General features: G+C 57.9%; 2 protein-coding genes across 4 annotated transcripts; one reads left to right on the plus strand and one right to left on the minus strand.

Annotated features, from left to right (window-relative positions):
- Positions 1-3681: 3681 nt before the first annotated feature.
- Positions 3682-8999, minus strand: LOC104065367 (uncharacterized). Its single transcript, XM_009567833.2, has 13 exons — positions 8432-8999; positions 7547-7706; positions 7255-7425; positions 7089-7180; positions 6857-7014; positions 6673-6776; positions 6362-6586; positions 6158-6243; positions 5078-5214; positions 4869-4958; positions 4462-4670; positions 4128-4334; positions 3682-4007 (listed from the first exon to the last, which is right to left on the minus strand). Exons 1-13 carry the CDS (start codon positions 8791-8793, stop codon positions 3720-3722), a joined length of 2289 nt encoding a protein of 762 aa, XP_009566128.2. The 5' UTR covers positions 8794-8999; the 3' UTR covers positions 3682-3719.
- Positions 9000-12567: 3568 nt separating this feature from the next.
- TRAPPC3 (trafficking protein particle complex subunit 3) lies at positions 12568-18189 on the plus strand. Of its 3 annotated transcripts, none has more exons than XM_054086437.1 (6): positions 12617-12722; positions 14070-14117; positions 15196-15293; positions 15381-15480; positions 15721-15951; positions 16523-18189. In XM_054086437.1, exons 1-5 carry the CDS (start codon positions 12681-12683, stop codon positions 15937-15939), a joined length of 507 nt encoding a protein of 168 aa, XP_053942412.1. In that variant the 5' UTR covers positions 12617-12680; the 3' UTR covers positions 15940-15951; positions 16523-18189. The 3 variants fall into 3 exon arrangements, with proteins under 3 accessions (XP_053942411.1, XP_053942412.1, XP_053942409.1); XM_054086434.1 differs by having other exon boundaries at positions 12631-12722; positions 15721-15903; XM_054086436.1 differs by lacking the exon at positions 14070-14117 and having other exon boundaries at positions 12568-12722; positions 15721-15903.
- The last annotated feature ends 1374 nt before the right edge of the window (positions 18190-19563 follow it).

Here is a 19563-nt window from a genome sequence, read left to right on the forward strand (position 1 = left end):
GCTCAAAGACCCCACAAGCAATCACAGGGATGCGATGCTGTTCAGTTTTCCGCAGGCAGCTCCCATCAGAGATGCCTGTTTTGGAGATGACATCACCACGGGGCTGGGAGATCCCCTGCCACCGTCTGTCTACCAGGAAAACAGGTTTCCCAAAATCCCAGCCCTCTCCTCCGGAAGCTTCTTGTTCTGACTCAGGGGACGGGGAGCGGGTAGGAGGGCTCCTTGGGAGACGAGTCAGCTCTGTACACCCCAAACAACCACCCCGAACACCCCAAACAACCACCCGGAACGCCCCAGAGCCCCGAGCTGCAGCCGAGCCGTCGCCTTCCATGGCCCCCAGCCCCAACGCCCACTCTTCCAGCTCAGCCAGAGCTAAAGCTTCCCTGAAACTCCCCGCAGCCTCGCTGGCCGACTGCTCCGACCGGGAACACCACGCAGCCCAGCCGTGGCTCCAGGAGCCGCGCAGCCCCGGGGGGACGGCGGGGGACGAGGTGCAGGAATGTGTCCCAATGAACCAACAGGCACAGGGGACTCCCCGGGACAGGGATCAGCCGCGCTCGCACGCCTGCGTGGCCCAGACTCCAGACCGCAGAGCTTTCACAATGACGATGACGAGGCACCGGCACAGGTTGCCCCAAGAAGTGGTGGCTGCCACTTCCCTGGAGGTGTCCAAGGCCAGGTTGGATGGGGCTTGGAGCCCCTGATCCAGTGGGAGGTGTCCCTGCCCATGGCAAGGATGGAACTGGATGGGCTTTGAGGTCCCTTCCAACCCAACCCATCCTGATTCTAATGATTTCCACGGCACACAAGCAGAGCACTGCCAGGGCCACCCCACAACCTGCTGCAAGGTTGCTGGGGAGCAATATCCGAAGCCCCTTTGCCTGGTGGGACCACAGCACAGCATTGCCTGACGTGGATGAGCATCCCAGGGCTCCAGGACAGCCTGGTGACAGGTCCAACCACGCCTAGGGTCCTTGTCCCCACCACAGGGCCCACCTGGAGCAAGGGGCAGGGTGAGGAAGGTGCAATTGCGGGTGTCCGGAGCCTGTGGCTGTGCTCTGGCAGCGCTCCCGGCATGGGCAGCGATGCTGAAGGCTCTTGGCTGCCGTGCCAGCCCGAGTCGATGGGCTTATACAACAAGCGGAGCATGGATCGATCGCTCCGCTGCAGACAGAGCCCCATTGCGTCGGGGCTCCTGGGTCCAGCCCCCCCTGTTCCCGCAGTGCTGGGAACAGCCACCCTCCCCATGCTGATGGAAAATCCGATGAGCTCATGACGTGCATACTGCCCAGCCCCGGCGGCTGCGTGCCCCATAGCTCCGTCCGCTCCTCAGCCCCTCGGCGCAGGGTGCGACACCACCGCAGCTCTCTTGTGCCAGCCTGAGGACAGGGATGCATCATAGAATCATGGCAAATCCTGTCTGACCAACCTAGTGGCTTTCTATGATGGGGTAACTGCAGCAGTGGACACGCGTAAAGCGATGGATGGGATCTATCTGTACTTCTGTAAAGCCTTTGACACGGTACACCACAACATCCTTCTCTCTAAAATGGAGAGATATGGAATTGAGGGGTGGACAGTATAGTGGATAAGAAACTGGTTGGATGGTCATATTCAAAGAGTAGTGGTCAATGGCTCAAAGCCCAGATGGAGATCCGTGACCAGTAGTGTCCCTCAGGGGTCCGTACTGGGATCGGTGCTCTTTAATATCTTGATCAATGATATTGACAGCAAGATTGAGTGCACCCTCAGCAAGTTTGTGGATGACACCAAGCTGAGTGGTGTAGTTGCCACACTGGAAGGACGGGATGTCATCCAGAGGGACCTGGACAGGCTGGAGAAGTGGGGCTGTGAGAACTTCATGAGGGCAGCCTGATCCAGTGGGAGGTGTTCCTGCCCATGGCAGAGGGGTTGGAACTGGATGATCTTGAAGATCCCTTCCAACCCAAACTATTCTATGACTCTATGATTCTACGATTCTATGATTCTATGGAATGGTTTGTATTGGAAGGGACCTGAAATCCCACCCATTTCCACCTCCTGCCATGGGCAGGAACACCTCCCATGGGATCAGGTTCCTCAAAGCCCCATCCAACCTGGCCTTGAACCCCTCCGGGGATGGGGCAGCCACCACTTCTCTGGGCAACCTTTCCAGGGCCTCCCCATCCTCACCGTGAAGAATTTCTTCCTAATGTCTAATCTAAATCCTCCCCTCCCGATTTGAAGCCATTTCCCCTCATCTCATCACTCCATGCCTTTGTAAAAAGCCCCTCCCCAGCTTTCCTGGAGCCCCTTTCATTACTGGAAGCTACTCTAAGGTTTCCCTGGAGCCTTCCTTTCTCCATGGCTCTACCCCACAGCCCCCCACCCTGACTCTACCTGTGGGGAGCCAACATGGTGCTGAGAACCCCAAAATCGAAGACAAGTTATAGCTGCAGCTCAGCTACCACCTTGCCAGCACGAGCTGACACCACAGGAGTCTGGGTGCAAACAGGGATGAGGATGACAAACAAACTCTGCCGACACTTCTGAGCAAAGTACCACGGGGGACACCCCATCCCAGCTGCTCCCCACCTCTCTGCCCCCCCTGTCCCTCCTCCAGCTGCAGGACTTTGTCCCTGCCCCAAGCTGTTCCCACCCTGCTGTTCCATGCCGGTGGCTCCTGGCTCCAAAACGCTCCAGCTGACCTCCGTAGCCACCGGGCGATGACCCAGGGGTTCCCTGCACCCTGTCCCATCACTTCTCCTCGCCATGGGGCTGGCATCGCGACTGGCCACAGAGCCCCACTGCTGCAGGACGAGCCCTGTGGGGGCAGGTGGTAAATGGGCCAGCGATGGGCTGAGCCCTGCCCTTCCCTGCTGCAGCCCTCCCCTGCTCTGTAATTATCCCAGGCTACATCTGTAATTAGTGCCCTGATGTCACGCTGTCAGGCCTGGGCAGCCCCATGAGCTCCTTGGTGGCCCCACCTTGGCCCCTGGCTCTGTGCTTTGGCTCTCCAATGCTGTCCTGAGGAGCTCCTGCCCAACTCTGGCTCCCCGCGCTCCCCACCAGCATTGCTGCTGGACCCCCATCCCTACCCCACAGCACCGGAGCTGCTGCAGAGCTGGATCAGACCCTCTGGGCTTGGCTGCTCCCACTGCAGCATCCTTACCCCACAGCACCGGAGCTGCTGCAGGGCTGGATCAGACCCTCTGGGCTTGGCTGCTCCCACTGCAGCATCCTTGCCTCTCGCCACGCTGCCGGCATCCTGCTCCTCGCCACACTCGCCCTGTCGGCTCGCTGCCACCCTCCTTGGGAGGATGGATCCTGCTTGGGCAGGAGAGGGACCACACGACCAGGCTGGGGATGAAGCCAGCACTCCCAGTCTCCCACCCTCACAACACTGGGAATGCGCTGGAGTGGCTCTGGCAGCTATAAATAGAGAGGAAGGCACACATGGGTCCGGGCGGCCGCTGCCCCTTGGCTGGTGTGGGGCTCAGGCAGGGTGTGGGGCTGCAGCGGCACCCCAGGGTGAGACAGGAGTGGGGAGGAGGGTGAAAGCCGTGGGCATCCTGCTGCGAGGAGGCACCCAGCGCCGTGCCAGGGAGGGATAGGATCCCACACAGCAGCCCCGGCGCACCACGCAGCGCTTTATTGCCATGCAAACAACCTCACGGCACACGCAGCCACCGCGTGCCCCTTCCCTCCGCCAGCACCCCTGCCCCACGGCCGCCCCACCTCTAGCACCCGCGCAGGGACCGCGCTGCACCCGTGACAGTGAACCGTGCACTCAGCACCTCCGAGGGTGCCCGTGTCTGCTGGCCCGGCTGCTGCCCGCCGGCAAAGAGCGTGAAGGTGCCGGGCTCGAGGCGCCAGTCCTGTGCCCACACGGCACGCTGCTCAGCCACCACCTGGAAGGACAGCTTGGTCTCCCGACCAGCCGGCACGGCTACACGGCGGAAAGCCACCAGCTGCCAGCGGGGCACCGGCACGGATGACTGCTCCCACCGCAGGTACAGCTGCACCACCTGCCCAAAGGGATGGAACTCAGCGCCAGTGGGATCCCCCAGCTGCCCCCCAGGGCAAGGGGGGGACCCCAGATGCATCCATCCTCGCTATCATCATCAGCGTGCAGTGGCCGTGCTCACCTCCTCGCCGTCCTGCTGCCCCGTGTTCTCCAGCACCACAGACACGGAGAGGTTAGCACAGATGGGCAGTGTTGGGGGGCTCAGCACCAGGTCCCGATACTGGAAGGTGGTGTAGGAAAGCCCATAGCCGAAGGGGTAGAGCGGAGCCTCCTTCCCGTAGTACCGGTACGTCCGCCCCTCCATGGTGTAGTTCTCCATGGGTGGCACCTGTGGGACACAGAGAGAGCCGGACAGGGCTGGGTGGGCACGGTCAAGCATCAACCCTATGTCCTACATCTCCTTGGCCACCAAGACAGGGAATGGCTATGGGTGCCACCGGTTGCTCTGGCCCTACCTGGTACATGCCCGCAGGCCACGTGGCTGGCAGCCTGCCGGCCGGGTTAGCCCCCACCTCACCCAGCAGGACCCTGGCGATGGCGAGGCCGGCAGCCTGGGCAGGGAAGAAGCAGGCCAGGATGGCCCCCACGCCTTCGTGCGCCTGTGCCCAGCTCACGTCCAGGGGCCCCGCGTTGAACAGCAGCAGGATGACGGGGTGCCCAGCGGCTGCAGGGAGACGGTTGTCACCAAGAGCCCTGCACGTCAGCGCTGCGTGGATGGCTCCATGGATGGGGAACACCTGGGAGGGTTGTGGTTCGTCTCCCTGCACCTGAGCCCACCACCCTCACCCCCCTCAGCTGGTCCCGACCCCCAGGACACCAGCCAGTCCCCACGGCTGGGTGCCAAGCCCCACAGAGCCCTTACCCGCCCGCACGGCGTCCTGCAGCAGCTCCAGCTGATGCCCTGGCAGGGCCAGGTCGCTCCGGTCCTTCGCCTCCGTCTCCACACTCACCCCTGTGTGGGAACAGCCAAGGGACAGCCCCTTCCACCCTACCCGAACCTCTTGAGGGGCTCATGGGGGTTCTCTCCTGCCCAGGCTGTGCTGACACAGCACCCCCCCTGCTCCCACCTACCTGTCCCCAGGCAAACCACCACCACGTCGGCTGCCCCTGCCGCTGCCACCACCTCCTCCCGAGAATACCGCTGGCACTGTGGCTCCCGGCACCCCGCCGCAAAGCTGATGTTGGCTGGCAGCGTCTCCAGCCCTTTCCTGCACCAGGGAAGAGCGAAGGGCACAGGGGCGGCTCGGCCCCAGGATTTGGGCAACTTGGGGGACCCTTCCTTGCCCAAGGGCTGGGCAGCAGCAGCCTCAGGCAGTGACCAGGACTGGGGGTCGGATGGACGAAGCTGGTGAGGGGCTGGAGAACAAGGGTTATGAGGAGCGGCTGAGAGAGCTGGGGTTGTTCAGCCTGGAGAAGAGGAGGCTGAGGGGAGACCTTATTGCTCTCTACAACTGCCTGAAAGGAGGTTGTGGAGAGGAGGGAGCTGGGCTCTTCTCCCAAGGGACAGAGGACAGGACAAGAGGGAATGGCCTGAAGCTCCGCCAGGGGAGGTTCAGGTTGGATATCAGAAAAAAATTCTTCACGGAAAGAGTCCTCGGGCACTGGAACAGCTGCCCAGGGAGGGGGTCGAGTTGCCTTCCCTGGAGGTGTTTAAGGAACGGGTGGATGAAGTGCTGAGGGACATGGTTTAAGGGAGCGTTAGGAATGGTTGGACTCGATGATCCTGTGGGTCCTTTCCAACCTGGTGATTCTATGATTCTATGACAGAGAGGACATTGGAGCTGTTGGAGTAAGTCCAAAGGAGGCCATGGAGATGATCCGAGGGATGGAGCACCTCCCGTACGAGGCCAGGCTGGGAGAGTTGGGGTTGTTCAGCTTGAAGAGAAGGCTCCAGAGAGACCTTAGAGCAGCTTCCAGGACTGAAAGGGGCTCCAGGAAAGCTGGGGAGGGGCTCTGGATGCCCAGGCTGCCCAGAGCAGTGGTGGCTGCCCCATCCCTGGAGGGGTTCCAGGCCAGGTTGGATGGGGCTTGGAGCCCCTGATCCAGTGGGAGGTGTCCCTGCCCATGGCAGGGGGTGGGACTGGATAGGCTTTGAGGTCCCTTCCAACCCAAACCATTCTAAGGCTCAATGGCTGCACGGCGCTTTCTCACCGAGGGGTGTAGATGTACCGCGGCTCTGGCACTGGCGCGTAGTCCCCAAACAGCACCTGGGGGTTGTCAGCGAAGGGACCCACCACCTGTGGAGGGCTGAGGGGTAAGGGTGGGCACCAGCACCCCTGCAGTTCTCCAAGGAAGGGACACCTGCAACCCCTGTGTCACCGTGTCCCCCTGCCCACCTCCGTGCACGGTGCTCACCGCAAAGCGCTTGCTGGGCAGGTCCTGCGCCCGGAGGGGCAACGTTCCCCGCACGTTCTTCAGCAGCACAAAGCTCTTGACAGCAGCTTCCAGTGAGAGGTTGCGGTGCTCAGCGCTCTGCACGACACTCAGGTCCAGGGCGCTGTAGGGGTTCATGGCTGGGGGGTCGAACTCCCCCAGCCGCATCCGTGTGTAGAAGAGGGGCCGGACCCGTTCACGCAGCATCTGCAAAGACCCCGACATCAAAACCGTGGTTGTGCTCGGTGGGAGCAGCCCTGGCTGTGCCCTCAGCCCCACTGCCTCCTGCTCACCTCCAGCGTGATGTTGCCCGTGGCCAGAGCCTGGGGGATGTGCATGAAGACGTTGTTCCTCATGCCGTAAGAGAGCTCCAGGTTGCAGCCAGCGTTCATCGAGGCTGCCGAGCCGCCGAGAAGGGAAACCACCCATCACGTCTGCGTGGTGCCAGGGAATCCCATGCCCATCCCGTGAGCTCACCGACCGCCGTCTCCAGGAAGGTCCGTGTGTAGTGGTGCCCCAACATGATGAGCTCCAAGGCCCCCTCATCGCTCACCACGTAGCCCTCAAAGCCCCACTCGCCGCGCAGGATGTCTGTCAGCAGCTTCTTGTTGGCGCAGGCAGGGACACCGTTGATCCTGTCGGAGAAGGGATGGGGCCAGCTGGGAATCGGCCATCCCGCGGGCAGCGCAGCCCCTGCCACATTCCATACCTGTTGTAGCTGCACATGAAGCTGTAGGAGCCAGCACGCACGCATGCCTGGAACTGGGGCAGGAAGGTGGTGCGCCAGTCCCGCTCCAGCACCTGCGAACACCACAGCGGAGAGGCGACAGTGCCTGGGGGGCTGCCCAGCATCCCACAGCCCCCACCGGGCTTACCTTGGCATCAAAGCTGAGCCTGGAGACAGGGATGTTCTCGGGGCCCCCATGGACGCTGAAGTGCTTGCAGCCGGCGCTGGCTTTGATGTAGCGTGGGTGTTGGCCCTGCAGCCCCTGCACGAAGCTGCGGGCCAGCTCTCCGCTCAGGAACGGGTCCTCTCCGTAGGTCTCCTGGCCAAGGTGCAGATAGATCACCGTCGGGACCGCCTGCACTCCGAGGAGCTGCTGCCACCCTCCAGGTGGTCAGCCACAGTCCTGTGTGGCCTCATCCCAGCCTGGGGTCACCCCGCACCTGGTTCCTGCCCCACAGCGGGTGCCTCATGATGTTCAGGACAGGGCTGAAGCAGCTGAGGCCTGTGTGGTCATCGTAGCGGCCGGTGGCTGCAAAGTTGTTGTGTTTGGCTCTCACTTCAGTGGCGGTGGCATTGGCCACCCGGTAGATGAGCTCAGGGCTGTGGGGAGAGCGCAGGGGTGTCGGGGGATGAGGGGAGGCCACATCATAGAGCCACAGAATCTTAGAATGGTTTAGTTTGGAAGGAACTTTAAATATCATTCAGTTCCTGCCATGGGCAGGGATACCTCCCACTGGATCAGGGGCTCAAAGCCCCATCCAACCTGGCCTGGAACCCCTCCAGGGATGGGGCAGCCACTGGGCCACCTGTTCCAGGGCCTCCCCACCCTCACAACGAAACATTTCTGCCCAAGATCTCATCTCAAGATCTTCCCTCTTGCAGCTCAAAACCATTCCCTCTTGTCTTGTCCCTGCCCTCCCTGATCCAGAGCCCCTCCCCAGCTTTCCTGGAGCCCCTTTCAGTTCTGGAAGCTGCTCTAAGGTCTCCTTGAAGACTTCTCTTCTCCAGGAAGACCAACCCCAACTCTCTCAGCCTGTCCTCATATGGGAGGTGCTCCATCCCTCAGATCATCTCCGTGACCTCCTCTGGACCGGCTCAAACAGCTCCAAATCCTCTGTGCTGAGGGCTTCAGAGCTGAATGCAGCGCTTCAGGTGAGAGTGGAGCAGAGGGGGAGAATCCCCTCCCTCACCCCTGTGGTCACACTTTGGATGCAGCCCAGGATGCAGTGGGATTTCTGGGCTGTGAGCACGCTTTAACGGCTCATGTGGAGCTTCTCACCCCCCTGCCCAGTTCCCGGGGGGGCTGTTCTGTGGGTTCCCGGTACCTGAAGGCAGCAGCGAGCCCCAACGCCTGTGGAAAAGCCGTGGCCCACCCTGGTGCCTCCGCGTCTCCTCGCAGACATTCGGTATTCCAGTTGTAGGGCGCGATGCCCAAGCGTGGGATGGGGGGAGCGGGACCATTCCCCATCGCTCCTCCTCTCGCTACCTGCAGCACCAGCTCGGTGGGGCTCAAGCGATCCAAGAGATCGTCCAGACGGCGATTCCATGGCAGCGTTGGATCCTGGAATGGGAAAGGGGAGGGGAAAGGCTGTGCTTGGTCTGAGCCAGCACCCAGCACCGTGCACAGCAGCAAGGAGGCAGCCAGGAGCCCCGCCACCACCATCGCTTCCGGAGCTCGGAGCTCCATGGCGAGGCCGAGTTCCCGGGATCAGCTCCAAAGCCACCAGCAATGGGCGCGGTGGGGCGGAGAGCACTGCAACCCACGGGGTGGAGCGGGAGGGAGCCTGGGGGAGACTCCTAGGGTGCTGCCAGACCCAGTCTATGCTTTAGGAGTGTGGATGGGGTCTGGCAGCACCCCAGCCCCAAGGCATGAAAGGTTTTTCATGGCTGGAAAAGGACCTGGGGGTGCTGGGCAACAGTGGCAGAATGTGAGCCAGCAGTGTGCCCAGGTGGCCAAGAAGGCAACAGCATCCCAGCTCGGATCAGCCATGGGGTGGCCGGCAGGAGCAGGGAAGGGATCTTCCCTCCGGACTCAGCCCCACAATTTGAGTCTTGGGTTCAGTTTGGGGCCCCTCGCTGTGAGCAAGAGCGGTCTGCAACGCATCCAGAGAAGGGGAACAGAGCTGGGGAAGGGGGTTCTGGGAGCAGTCGAGAGCCCTGGGGCTGTTTAGCCTGGAGAAGAGGAGGCTGAGGGGAGACCTCATGGCTCTCTGCAGCTCCTGAAAGGAGGTTGGAGCCGGCTGAGTGCTGGTCTCTTCTCCCAGGTAATAAGGAAATGGCCTCAAGGTGCACCAGCAGAGGTTTAAACTGGATATCAGGAAGAATTTCTTCACCAAAAGGGTTCTCAGGCACTGGCAGAGGCTGCCCAGGGCAATGGTTGACTCCCCACCCCTGGAGGGATTTAAAAGCCAGGCAGACAAGGTGCTCAGGGACGGTTCAGTAGTGGACAGGTACAGTTAGATTCAATGATCCCAAAGGTCTTTTCCAACTAAATGACTCTATGATTCCACTGCTCCTGTCCCAGACCTGGGCTAACAAAGAGAAGGGTCTTCATTAGCACGCTGTGCTTTAATGAGAGCCACAGAGCATCATGTCAGCACTGTTCCCATTCCTGCCCAGCTCAGCACGGTGGGACAGTGCCAGACATCCATGTGGTGACTGGGAACACGGTACCTCTGGTGTCCCCGTGCACAGCAGAAGCCGCAGTGGCCCCAGTTGCTCCCGATGCCCACGGGCCAAGGGTGCAGGTCCTCCTGGCTGTGCTGGCCAAGCCTCTCACTCGCAGCCTGCGGACACGGCGTGGGGCTGGGCGGTGGCTCTGGTGTGAGCACGCCGGCAGGGCTGTGGCTGAGCCTGGCACGAGCCCTGGGAGCCAGCCAGGTAATTCCCCAGCCAGCCAGGGCCAGCGCGGCGTGATCCAGAGCAGCACGTGCGGCTTGGGCAGCCTCCGGCACATGGTGATGTTTGCTCTGCAGCCTCCTCACACGGCTGCTCCCACAAGAGAAACCGCAAGGTGACGGCTGGGGTTTAGGCATGGGCAGTCTGGGCTCGCAGAGACTTGGGTCTCCATGTGGGTCAGTTTGGTGGCCACCAGGCTCGTGCCCACCTCCAGCATCGTGGGCTTGTGCACCATGTGGGCTCTGCCACCTCCACCTCTGCACTCCCCTGGATGTTTGTTGTTCACAAAGGCTTGTAGGGATAGGATGAGGGGGAAAGGGTATAAGCTGGAGAGGGGCAGATTTAAACTAGACATTAGGAAGGATTTCTTCACCATGAGAGCTGTGAGGCCCTGGCCCAGGTTGCCCAGGGAAGCTGTGGCTGCCTCATCCCTGGAGGTGTTCAAGGCCAGGTTGGATGGCCCTTGGAGCCCCTGATCCAGTGGGAGGTGTCCCTGCTCATGGCAGGGGGGTTGGAACTGGATGATCTTTAAGGTCTCTTCCAACCCAAACTATTCTATGTAGTTCTCCAGCTGGGAATTGCACAGGGGGTGACAGGAGAGCACCAAACATCCATTTGCCGGCCAGTCTTGAGATGAGACTGGGAGTACGACACGAGCTGGTGCTCACCAGCTGCTCCCTTGCATGTTAGGGCTGGGAGATGGTGGAGCACAGACTTCTCAGCCTCTCGCTGGCACCATGTCCAGCTCCTGCCAGGGATGGAGGTGATGCTGGCGGTTCTCCAGCCTGGATTGACCATGCCAAGAGTTTGTATTGGACCTAGAGGCTCACAGCCCACCAGCAGCCAAGCAAGCATGGGCTGCGCCGTCCTGGGGATGTAGCCATGTAAGGCAATGCCAGCAGGTCGGCTGCAGCTGGTGAGAGCCCAGCTGGCTCGGTGGTGACAGCGAGCGATCACCCAGCTGCTGGATTCCTGAGCAGGCGGTGGGGGGGTCCCGCTAACGGCTCCCTCTGCGCCCGGAGCACATCCTCCCACCCAGCATGCAGACTCAGTCACATCACCCCAGCTCAAGCCACCCTCGAGAGCGGGTCAGCACTCAGCACTCGCTCAGTAACATCTCGGTAACAGAGATACCCAAATAAACAAATAACAGCCAGGCAGCATCCATCCGGGAGCAGTGGCCGGTGCTTTGGCGGCCGTGCTGGCTGGGAGCTCAGTTGTTCCTGTAGATGTTGACTGCTGTCACACAGAGCCCCAAGTCAGGCCGGTTCCTGTGGTGTCCCCGTCCTCCATCGCATTTCTGTGTGGCTGTTTGTTTCTCATGCAGGTGAGGGGTGGAAACCCTGCACCGAGTGACTCTCGCTCCCTCACCGCGCTGCAGCTCCAAGCTGCTCCTGCCGTGCCAGCTCTGAGCTCGCCCCGACTGCCCCAGGGATGCCACCCCAGGAACCGCTTCTGCCCAGGCAGAAGTAAAAGCAGAAGCGCCAGCCCAGGGAATCACAGAGCAGGTTGGAAAGGACCTTAAAACCCATCCAGTCCCAACCTCCCGCCATGGGCAGCAACACCTCCCACCGGATCAGGGGCTCCAAGCCTCTGCACCTCCAGGGATGGGGCAGCCACCACTGCTCTGGGCAACCTGGGCCAGGGCCTCCCTACCCTCATTGTGAAGAATTTCTCCCTAACAGCCAGTTTAAACTTCTTGTTTAATTTAAAAGCATTCCCTCTTTTTCTATTGCTACAGAACCTGCTGAAAAGTTTCCCCCTCATCTTTCTTATCGGCCTCCTTTAAGCACTGAAAGGCTGCGATGTCTCCTTGGAACTTTCTCCTCCCCAAGCCGAGCCTTTCCCACGGTCAGGCCCTGTCCGTGAGGAGCCCCTCGCTGCCCTCACCGGATACCCGCGGGCCCTGCGACCGGTTGCAGGGAGCAGCACCGCACCCACGGCCCCGCAGCGGCCAGGCAGGGCTCACCCGCTCCCGGCACACACACACAGGGACCTGAGGCCCGGGGGCAAGGCTCGCTGAGGCCCCGGTGAAGGACTCACAGCCACCGTGGCGTGGCGGGGCCGGCCTCGAACCCGCGACCCGCTGAGAGACCGGATAGGCAGGCGGAGGCGCCCCCTAGCAGCGCGCTCCCGCTTCCGCTTCCCATGCCAGCGCGCATGCCCGCGGGGCGACCGCACTGCACTGTGGGATTTGTAGTTCAGCGACGCAAGCGCGGTATGGCTGTAATTGGGGCGCGGACTACGAGTCCCGTCGTACCCGCGGAGGAAGAGCAGAGAGCCGGGATGGGCAGGAGGAAGCCTTCCTCTTGCTAGGACAGAGCATGCGCATAAAACTGCATTGCACTCTGGGATTTGTAGTTCAGCGACGCGGGCGCGGTATGGCCAATTGGAATGCGGACTACGAGTCCCATCGTGCCCCGCGGCGGAACACCAGAGAGACCGGATGAGCATGCGGAAACGCCCCCCGGCGGCCCGTTCCGCTTGCCAGGACAGCGCATGCGTACCACGTGGCCGCGTTGTCCTATGGGAATTGTAGTTCTCCAGCATGACTGGAGCAGGGCAGGCCACGGAGGGGCGGACTACAAGTCCCGTCGTGCCCCGCGGCGCGCACCGCGTTTCCGGTCGTGCCCGGTGCGGAGCGGGAGGAGCCGGGCCGGGGAGGCGGCGGGCAGGATGTCGCGCCAGGCCGGCCGCGGCACCGAGAGCAAGAAAATGGTAACGGCGGGGCCCCGCGCCGCCCGCGGGGATAGAGCCTGGCGGGACCGGGGCGGGGGGACCGAAGGCACCGGCCGGGTCGAGGCCTGTGGCGGGGCCCGGCTCTTCCGCCGCGGGGCCTCGGAGCCGCCGCAGCCCATGATGGGGCTCGGCCTGAGGCGGCCGGTGCTGCCGGGGTCCGACAGGGGCCGGGACGGTGCTGTTTATAGCAACGGGTGCCGTTACCGGAACAACCCCTCTCCTCCCTAACCCGGTTCCCTGTTACGAGTCCTGCTGAGCTGAGAGAGGAGAGGCCGAGAACAAACCTGCGGGCCTGAGGTCTTACTCGGGATCCAAACCGATCCATTGAATTCCCTGTCGGTGTAATGTCAGGACATGAAAGCCTAAAAATAAAGCTAAAAATCTATTTTTTCTCCCTCTTGGCCGCGTGGCTCGGCCGGTTCAGGCTCCGTGGAGGCCCCGCTGCACCACGAGAGTTCCTCCTCCTTAAATACAGTGATTTTTATTAAAGGAATTGGTGTCACCTCATTAGGATTCTGATGTTTTTGCAGCCACGGGACAGTTTGCAGTGTTAAGATGATAACACTAGCCTGCAAAATTAAAGAACTATAAAGGGAAAAGCATTAGGCACCTTAATTCCATCAGATGGACTGAAAGCAAGAGTTGGTTTGCAAGTACGAAGTGAAATTTGCCCTGTTATAATGGTTTAAAGGTACCCAAGTAGCAGCGCTGCGGGCGATAACCGACCCGCGCTGTGCTTGCACGCTTTGGGGCTGGTAACAGGCATTGGCCTCGTGGCGCTTCCCGGTAAATGGCAGCATCCTGGATTGGCAGATCCAACCAGTTGGATTTCTGCCATCCATTCCTCCTCCTCTCTCCAGCTACTGAGCCCTTTCTCTGCTAAAATTACTGAAATCCTTAAAACCAGCGTAAACTTTTTGCATGTTTAACTTCTCTACCAAGTGCCTGACTCTGGCAGTTGAGCTAAAGGAGGCTTCCACCTTGTCCTTCTGCTCTCAAGTGATGGGAACTTGCTTTATCTTTCCAAGATGAAAGCAAAACTGTTAAGTAAAAAAACCAAAGAACATGCCAATTCTTTAGATCTGAACCTTGGCAAAAGCACCAAGGAGCTTGACTGGTTCTTTTCCCCTGCTTAAAGCCTTTTGGAAGCTAAGGTGACAAGGTGGAATTCCCTGTGTCTCCTACCAAACCCGATTTCTATCTGTTTGGGTGTGTCTTGGCTTTGTGTAAGCATGTTCAGGATGAAGCGTGATCCGTGCTGTCACTTAACTCTGATGTTGTCTCTTTTCCCTTCCTTCCTGCCTGCCTGCTGCTTTCATTCTGTAGTATTGGTATTTACCATTCATTTCACCTTCCGCCTCTATGCATCTCATGGTAGGTGATAGGCTTTTAATCCGAGATTAGACTCTCTCTAATGTTTCTGAATGCTAAAACTCAAAAGCAGAAATAAGTTATGGTGGCTTATTTGTTCCTGAAACCACTTCCTTCAGGTTTTGTGAAAAGCTGGAGCCTATTGTATTACAGCTTTTTTTGTTTTCCAGCCTTTTGTGACCGTGTAATCGCTGGTCTGGCTTAATGGCTCCCAAGAAAACGCACTTGGGCATGGTTTCTTCAGGCTGAGGATGGGTGACGGTGGTGGTCTGGGGAGGAGACAGCTTCCCTTGCTGTTTTCTGCACATCTAGCAGCCGTGCCGAGATCGCCCAAGTAGTCGTGGTCCTACCCAGGCACAGAAAGCGGATGTGCATGACACAGATCTCCTGAGCTGACCTGAAATCGTCCTTGCCTTTCCTCTTCTGGGCCTGAGGAGCTGATTTTAATGCACGAAAACAATTATGTGCCTAGTTTCCCAGGACCAAATGAGCCTTGTTTTCTCTTGGTAGCAGAATGTAATGAATCTGTGAATGGATGAGCATTTTTTTTGTCCTGTTAAAAGGCCCAGGAATGGAGCCTGACCATTTGCAGCTCCTTTATGAAATATAACAGTTTGAGGCAGTTTGCACCTCTGAGTCAGTGACTGAAATAAATTCACCCAGGCCATGGTCAGCGGCACACAGAATGACCTGGAGGTGTCATTCTGCTTACCTGGGGATGTGCTCTGTAAAGCAGAGAGATTCTGATTAGTAGCTAAGGAGAGTTGCTAAGAATGGCTGCAGAGCGTGAGCAGCCTCCTGGCTCGCCTCTTTAGGTCAGCTTCTGGATACGATAATGGGAAATACTGTGTGTTTGGAGAGAGGGAGACAAAGAAAATGCGAGTCATTCCTAGTCAAAAAGGATTTCTCTTTCTAAAGAAGCTGAAGTTGCCTTGCCAACCTCTCAACTAGGATCTCTCCTTGTTAAGCAGCAGATTCCTCTGAGACAGCAGGTTTCTGTTCCCCCTCTCCGTGCCAACAGAAGCAGCACTCGGTCAGTTTTCTCTTTAGCTCGTACTAAATCCCTTTTGCCTCTGCTTAGAACTCGGAGCTCTTCACGCTGACGTACGGCGCGCTGGTCACCCAGCTGTGCAAGGACTACGAGAATGATGAGGACGTCAACAAGCAGCTCGACAAAATGTGAGTGGATCTTCTTTTAGAAACGTTGGTTCTTCTGAAGCTGAGCTTTTTCCACTCTGTAGCTGTTGCTGCTTGGTACCTTCACAGGGGTTACAACATTGGCGTTCGGCTCATAGAAGACTTCCTGGCCCGGTCCAACGTTGGAAGATGCCATGATTTCCGTGAAACCGCAGATGTTATTGCAAAGGTAATAATCAGAGCACAGCCTTGTCAGGTTTCACACATGAGCATAGAGCGTTTGCTGCTCACAGGACTATTCTGAGAGTTTGGCTGAGGTTTTGGGGAGGAAAAAGACAGATTTAGATCTTTGGGTGGTGGGAACTGGGAGAAAGGTGTGGTGTTTTAAAAACCCCTTAGTAATTTTACAAAGATCAAAGCTGTGCTGTTGCTTCATGGGACGCATTCTTCTTCTACTCTGACATAACAGATAGCGTTTAAAATGTACCTGGGCATCACTCCAAGCATCACCAACTGGAGTCCTGGAGGCGATGAGTTCTCCCTGATCTTGGAAAATAACCCCTTGGTGGACTTTGTGGAGCTGCCTGACAACCACTCGTCTCTCATTTATTCCAACCTGCTGTGTGGAGTGCTGCGGGGCGCCCTGGAAATGGTGAGCCAGCATCGCTCTTCCACTTGGATAGATTGATGGATAACCAAGGTATCAGCAAATACTTTGATGTCTGCATTTGTGACTTCTGTGTTTGCTTTGGACTTGAAATTCATTCCCAGCAGAGCAGAGCTACAGCAGCACTGATGACTGTGAGTCCCAGAGGTGCTGCCCAGGCCCCTTCATCTTCCAACCCGCTTACAGGCACTAGAACCTCCTTAAATTTTCATGAAGCTTCAGATTCCTCACTTTGTAACCGCTCTGGGCCCTGGATGGGAATTTGCTAGAACAAGAGAACAGCAGCGTCTCAATTTCAGGAGTCTGTATTTAGGCTTATCTTGCTTAGCTGACATTTTTGAGGAATGTGTGTGGAGCGGCAGGATGTATAGCCCTGAGGGATTGCGTTAATTGGGCTCTGCCCTCTGCAGGGAGTCCCAGTTACGCTGTAAGTATTTTTCCAGAGGTAAGGTGTCTGCTGCCTGCCACAGAGGATGTGATCCTGAGAACTGACTGCTTGTCTAGAGCTTGGCATGTCATGCCCTTAGAGTCCTTCAGCTGGTGCTCAGTTCCTAGAGAAGTTGCTGTTTTAAGGGAGATAACAGCTCTTTTTCCCTCTTCCTAGGTTCAGATGGCTGTGGATGTAAAATTTGTCCAGGACACGCTGAAGGGTGACAGCGTCACAGAAATAAGAATGAAGTTCATCAGGCGGATTGAAGACAATCTTCCAGCTGGTGAAGAGTGAAGCGCAGCCCGGCCTGCCCTTGGGGCCGGAGGGGACCAGCTGGTTTTTGCCATTAGCTTTTGTCACGGATCTGTAGGGATATAGTGCTTTCGTCGCAGATCTGTACAGATCTGGTGCCCCTGTACATTCGGACTGACTCACTGACTGTTTAAGATGTTCTTATATTCTTCTACTGTTCCTTCCCATCTTGCATAGAAGACAATTGTCTGGTTGCTGTTTATTTCACAGGTTCATTCTGAAGCTTTTTCATAGGATGATGTTGTTTTCGTATTCCCTTGGGGACTCTTTGTACACTCAATTTCTAATTGTGATGTTGGGTTGTGCGCGAACTACTGCTCGGACTCGAGAAGAGCTCCGGTCTCTTTAAATATGAATCCATGTTTTATTACCAGAATTGGAACCCAAGCTGTGAGAGCCCACATATTTCCTGTTAAAAGAGGGGTTTAAAATTCACTCGGAGATAAGCACGTAGTATTTCTGTAGACCAAACTGTAGACCATTTGATGCTGAAATTATCAGTAAACCACAAGCTTGATCCAAAAGGGTGTTTGGAAAAGCTCTTGAGTGCCGGCACCTGGGTGAGGAGGCTCCTTTTATCGGAAAGCAGTGGCCTCGCACAGTGCCAGCAGGTTCAGGAGGTCCCGTGGGCTGCACCTTTCTGCAGTTTCTCTCCCCAGCAGCTTCTCAACTCCCCTCATTGAAGGGAGAACCGGTACAGTGGAGCAGCAGTGAATATCCTAAATGGAGAAAAGGAAAGCGTGGCTAAAATGCAATGTGTACGGCCCAGGGGCCACAGGGTGAGTCCACCGAACGCAAGCCAGAGCTCAGACAAACACCTGGGAGGCATTAGACTCGTTGCAGCAAGTAGCATGTTCTCCTGTTACGGCAGACAAACACTGCGCAGTGTGAAGGTGGTGCTGGGGGTATTTGCACAGATGTTAAGGCTGCAGCGGAATTTCCCGTGTTGCTCGAATTGGCACGCTTCGGCCGCCTGTGGCACCTGCTGTGCTGGAGCTGAGAAAGCAAGATAGTGGAAAATCAACTTCCTCTGCTGTCCTGTTCAGCCAGAAAATGCAGTCAGGTGTTGGGTTCTCGAGTCACTTTACATAGCATGAAGGCACCGATCCACGGAGAACCAGGAGCTTAAAGTCGATGGCTCTTACTCCTTCCCACAGGAACCAGCAGCTCCTATACCTCTGTAGGTTTATGCCTGAGTGTAAGGTGAGAGAGAAAGCTGCCGCTTGTTCTCATTCTCCAGATGAACGTTGGGTCATCTGGACTCCGAATGGCTCACCCGGTCCCTTCTTTTCCCCAACTGAGGCCCTTTGGTGGGAGAGTTTGGGTGTCTGGTGTGATTTCTGCCCAGTGGAGCGGCAGTGAGCTGCGGTAAAAGGCAACCGGAGAGCGATATCGAGGAACAGCAGAGAGTGGGGATTTTGGAGGCAGAGGTGCCACACAGTCATGTTGCAGAGGTGAAAAAGCCCCATCGTTTCTCATCCTTGACCACGATAAGTCATTTCAAGGCTGCCAATTGCATTAAAAGAATCCTGGTGTCAACTTTCAGGTTTCCTCTTGCCTTCTTTTCCGTGGTGCGAGTGCCGGTGCAGAGCAGCAGCCGAGCGGGGCTGACACGGTGACGGCAGCGCCGCACCAAGAATGTCTGGCTGCTGACGCGGGTGAAAGCTGCTGCCTGAAGGAAACCTGCCCAATATTCAGCGCACGGAGGGATTGTGGCTGGGGGTGGCACTCGGGCGGCTGATGGGCAGCGCTGGGAATCCAGACAGTCAATGTTTGCTTTCTGAGCACTGGCCTTTTCCTGCCCTCTGAATTCCTGGGTGCATTAACAGGGACTTGCTGCCGCCAGCCCGAGGCAGCGGGAGCTGAGATCTGCTATTTGTGTCATTCTTAGCGGCAAAAAAAATCACCTCGGGAGGCATCTGTGCCCCCCCTGTGCCAGCTCAGTGCGGGGGCTGCTCCACGCTGCCGTCGTGCTGCGGGGAGCGTGCAGGCAAGGCACGGCGACTGCTGGCTCTCCAGCAGCAGGAATTCACATCCCCTTTGCTCGTATAAATGATATAAACGCTGCCAAAGAGCCTCTAGTGTGAGGGAGCCATCCGGCAGCGTGTCGGTGGGCATCTCCCCTGCTCCAGGGGGACCCGCAGCCTCCCTCAGCCCCGGAGCATCGCCAGGGCTCAGCCCCAGGGATGGGGAAGCAGCAGCTTTTGCCGTAAAGTGGCTTTTTCTCTTTGGCCACAGCTGGCGAGTGTCACGCGTTGCCTGGTTGGCAGCAGGAGCCAAACCTCACCAACCAGAATGGCTTCAAACAGCCCCAACGCGCAGCCGGCTCCCGAGACCTCTGGTCAGCAGCTCTTCCCCAAGACTGTGTCCCGCAGGGAGGCTCCGTGTCTTTGCTGTCGCAGCTAAAAGGGGGTTATTTTGCAACAAGGAGCTCACGCCAGGTTTTTTTTCCCCTCCCTTCACGAGCAAGGGAATGTGCTCACCCCTGCACGGAGTGGATCCCGGGCTCCCAGTGCCACCACCCCAGGAATGATGGAGTTGTGCAGTAATTTGCTGGGCCGACTAGGTCAAAACCAGCCCAGACCCTTTGGAAAAACACAAAGCAAAAATTGCATTAAGTAAATTAAAACTGTCTACTACCAAGCGGCTCATTGTAGACGAGGGAGAATATGCAAAAAGCTCTGTTTGAAACCTACTAAATATTACCATGTGCTGTTTATAGGAAACAAATGGGGAAAGGCATGCGGCATCAATAAAACCCTGAACATGGTTGGAGTTGGACTAAAGCCTTTCCACGGCTCTAGGTTATTGAATACCCTTCGCTTTCATGTAGTGCCAGGCCTGACCCCCGGACCCATCCTACGAAGGGGAAAGTTGACTTGGAGGACATTCCTGGCTAACGG

The sequence above is a fragment of the Cuculus canorus genome, chromosome 22, assembly GCF_017976375.1.
Source record: "Cuculus canorus isolate bCucCan1 chromosome 22, bCucCan1.pri, whole genome shotgun sequence".
Classification (NCBI taxonomy): domain Eukaryota; kingdom Metazoa; phylum Chordata; class Aves; order Cuculiformes; family Cuculidae; genus Cuculus; species Cuculus canorus.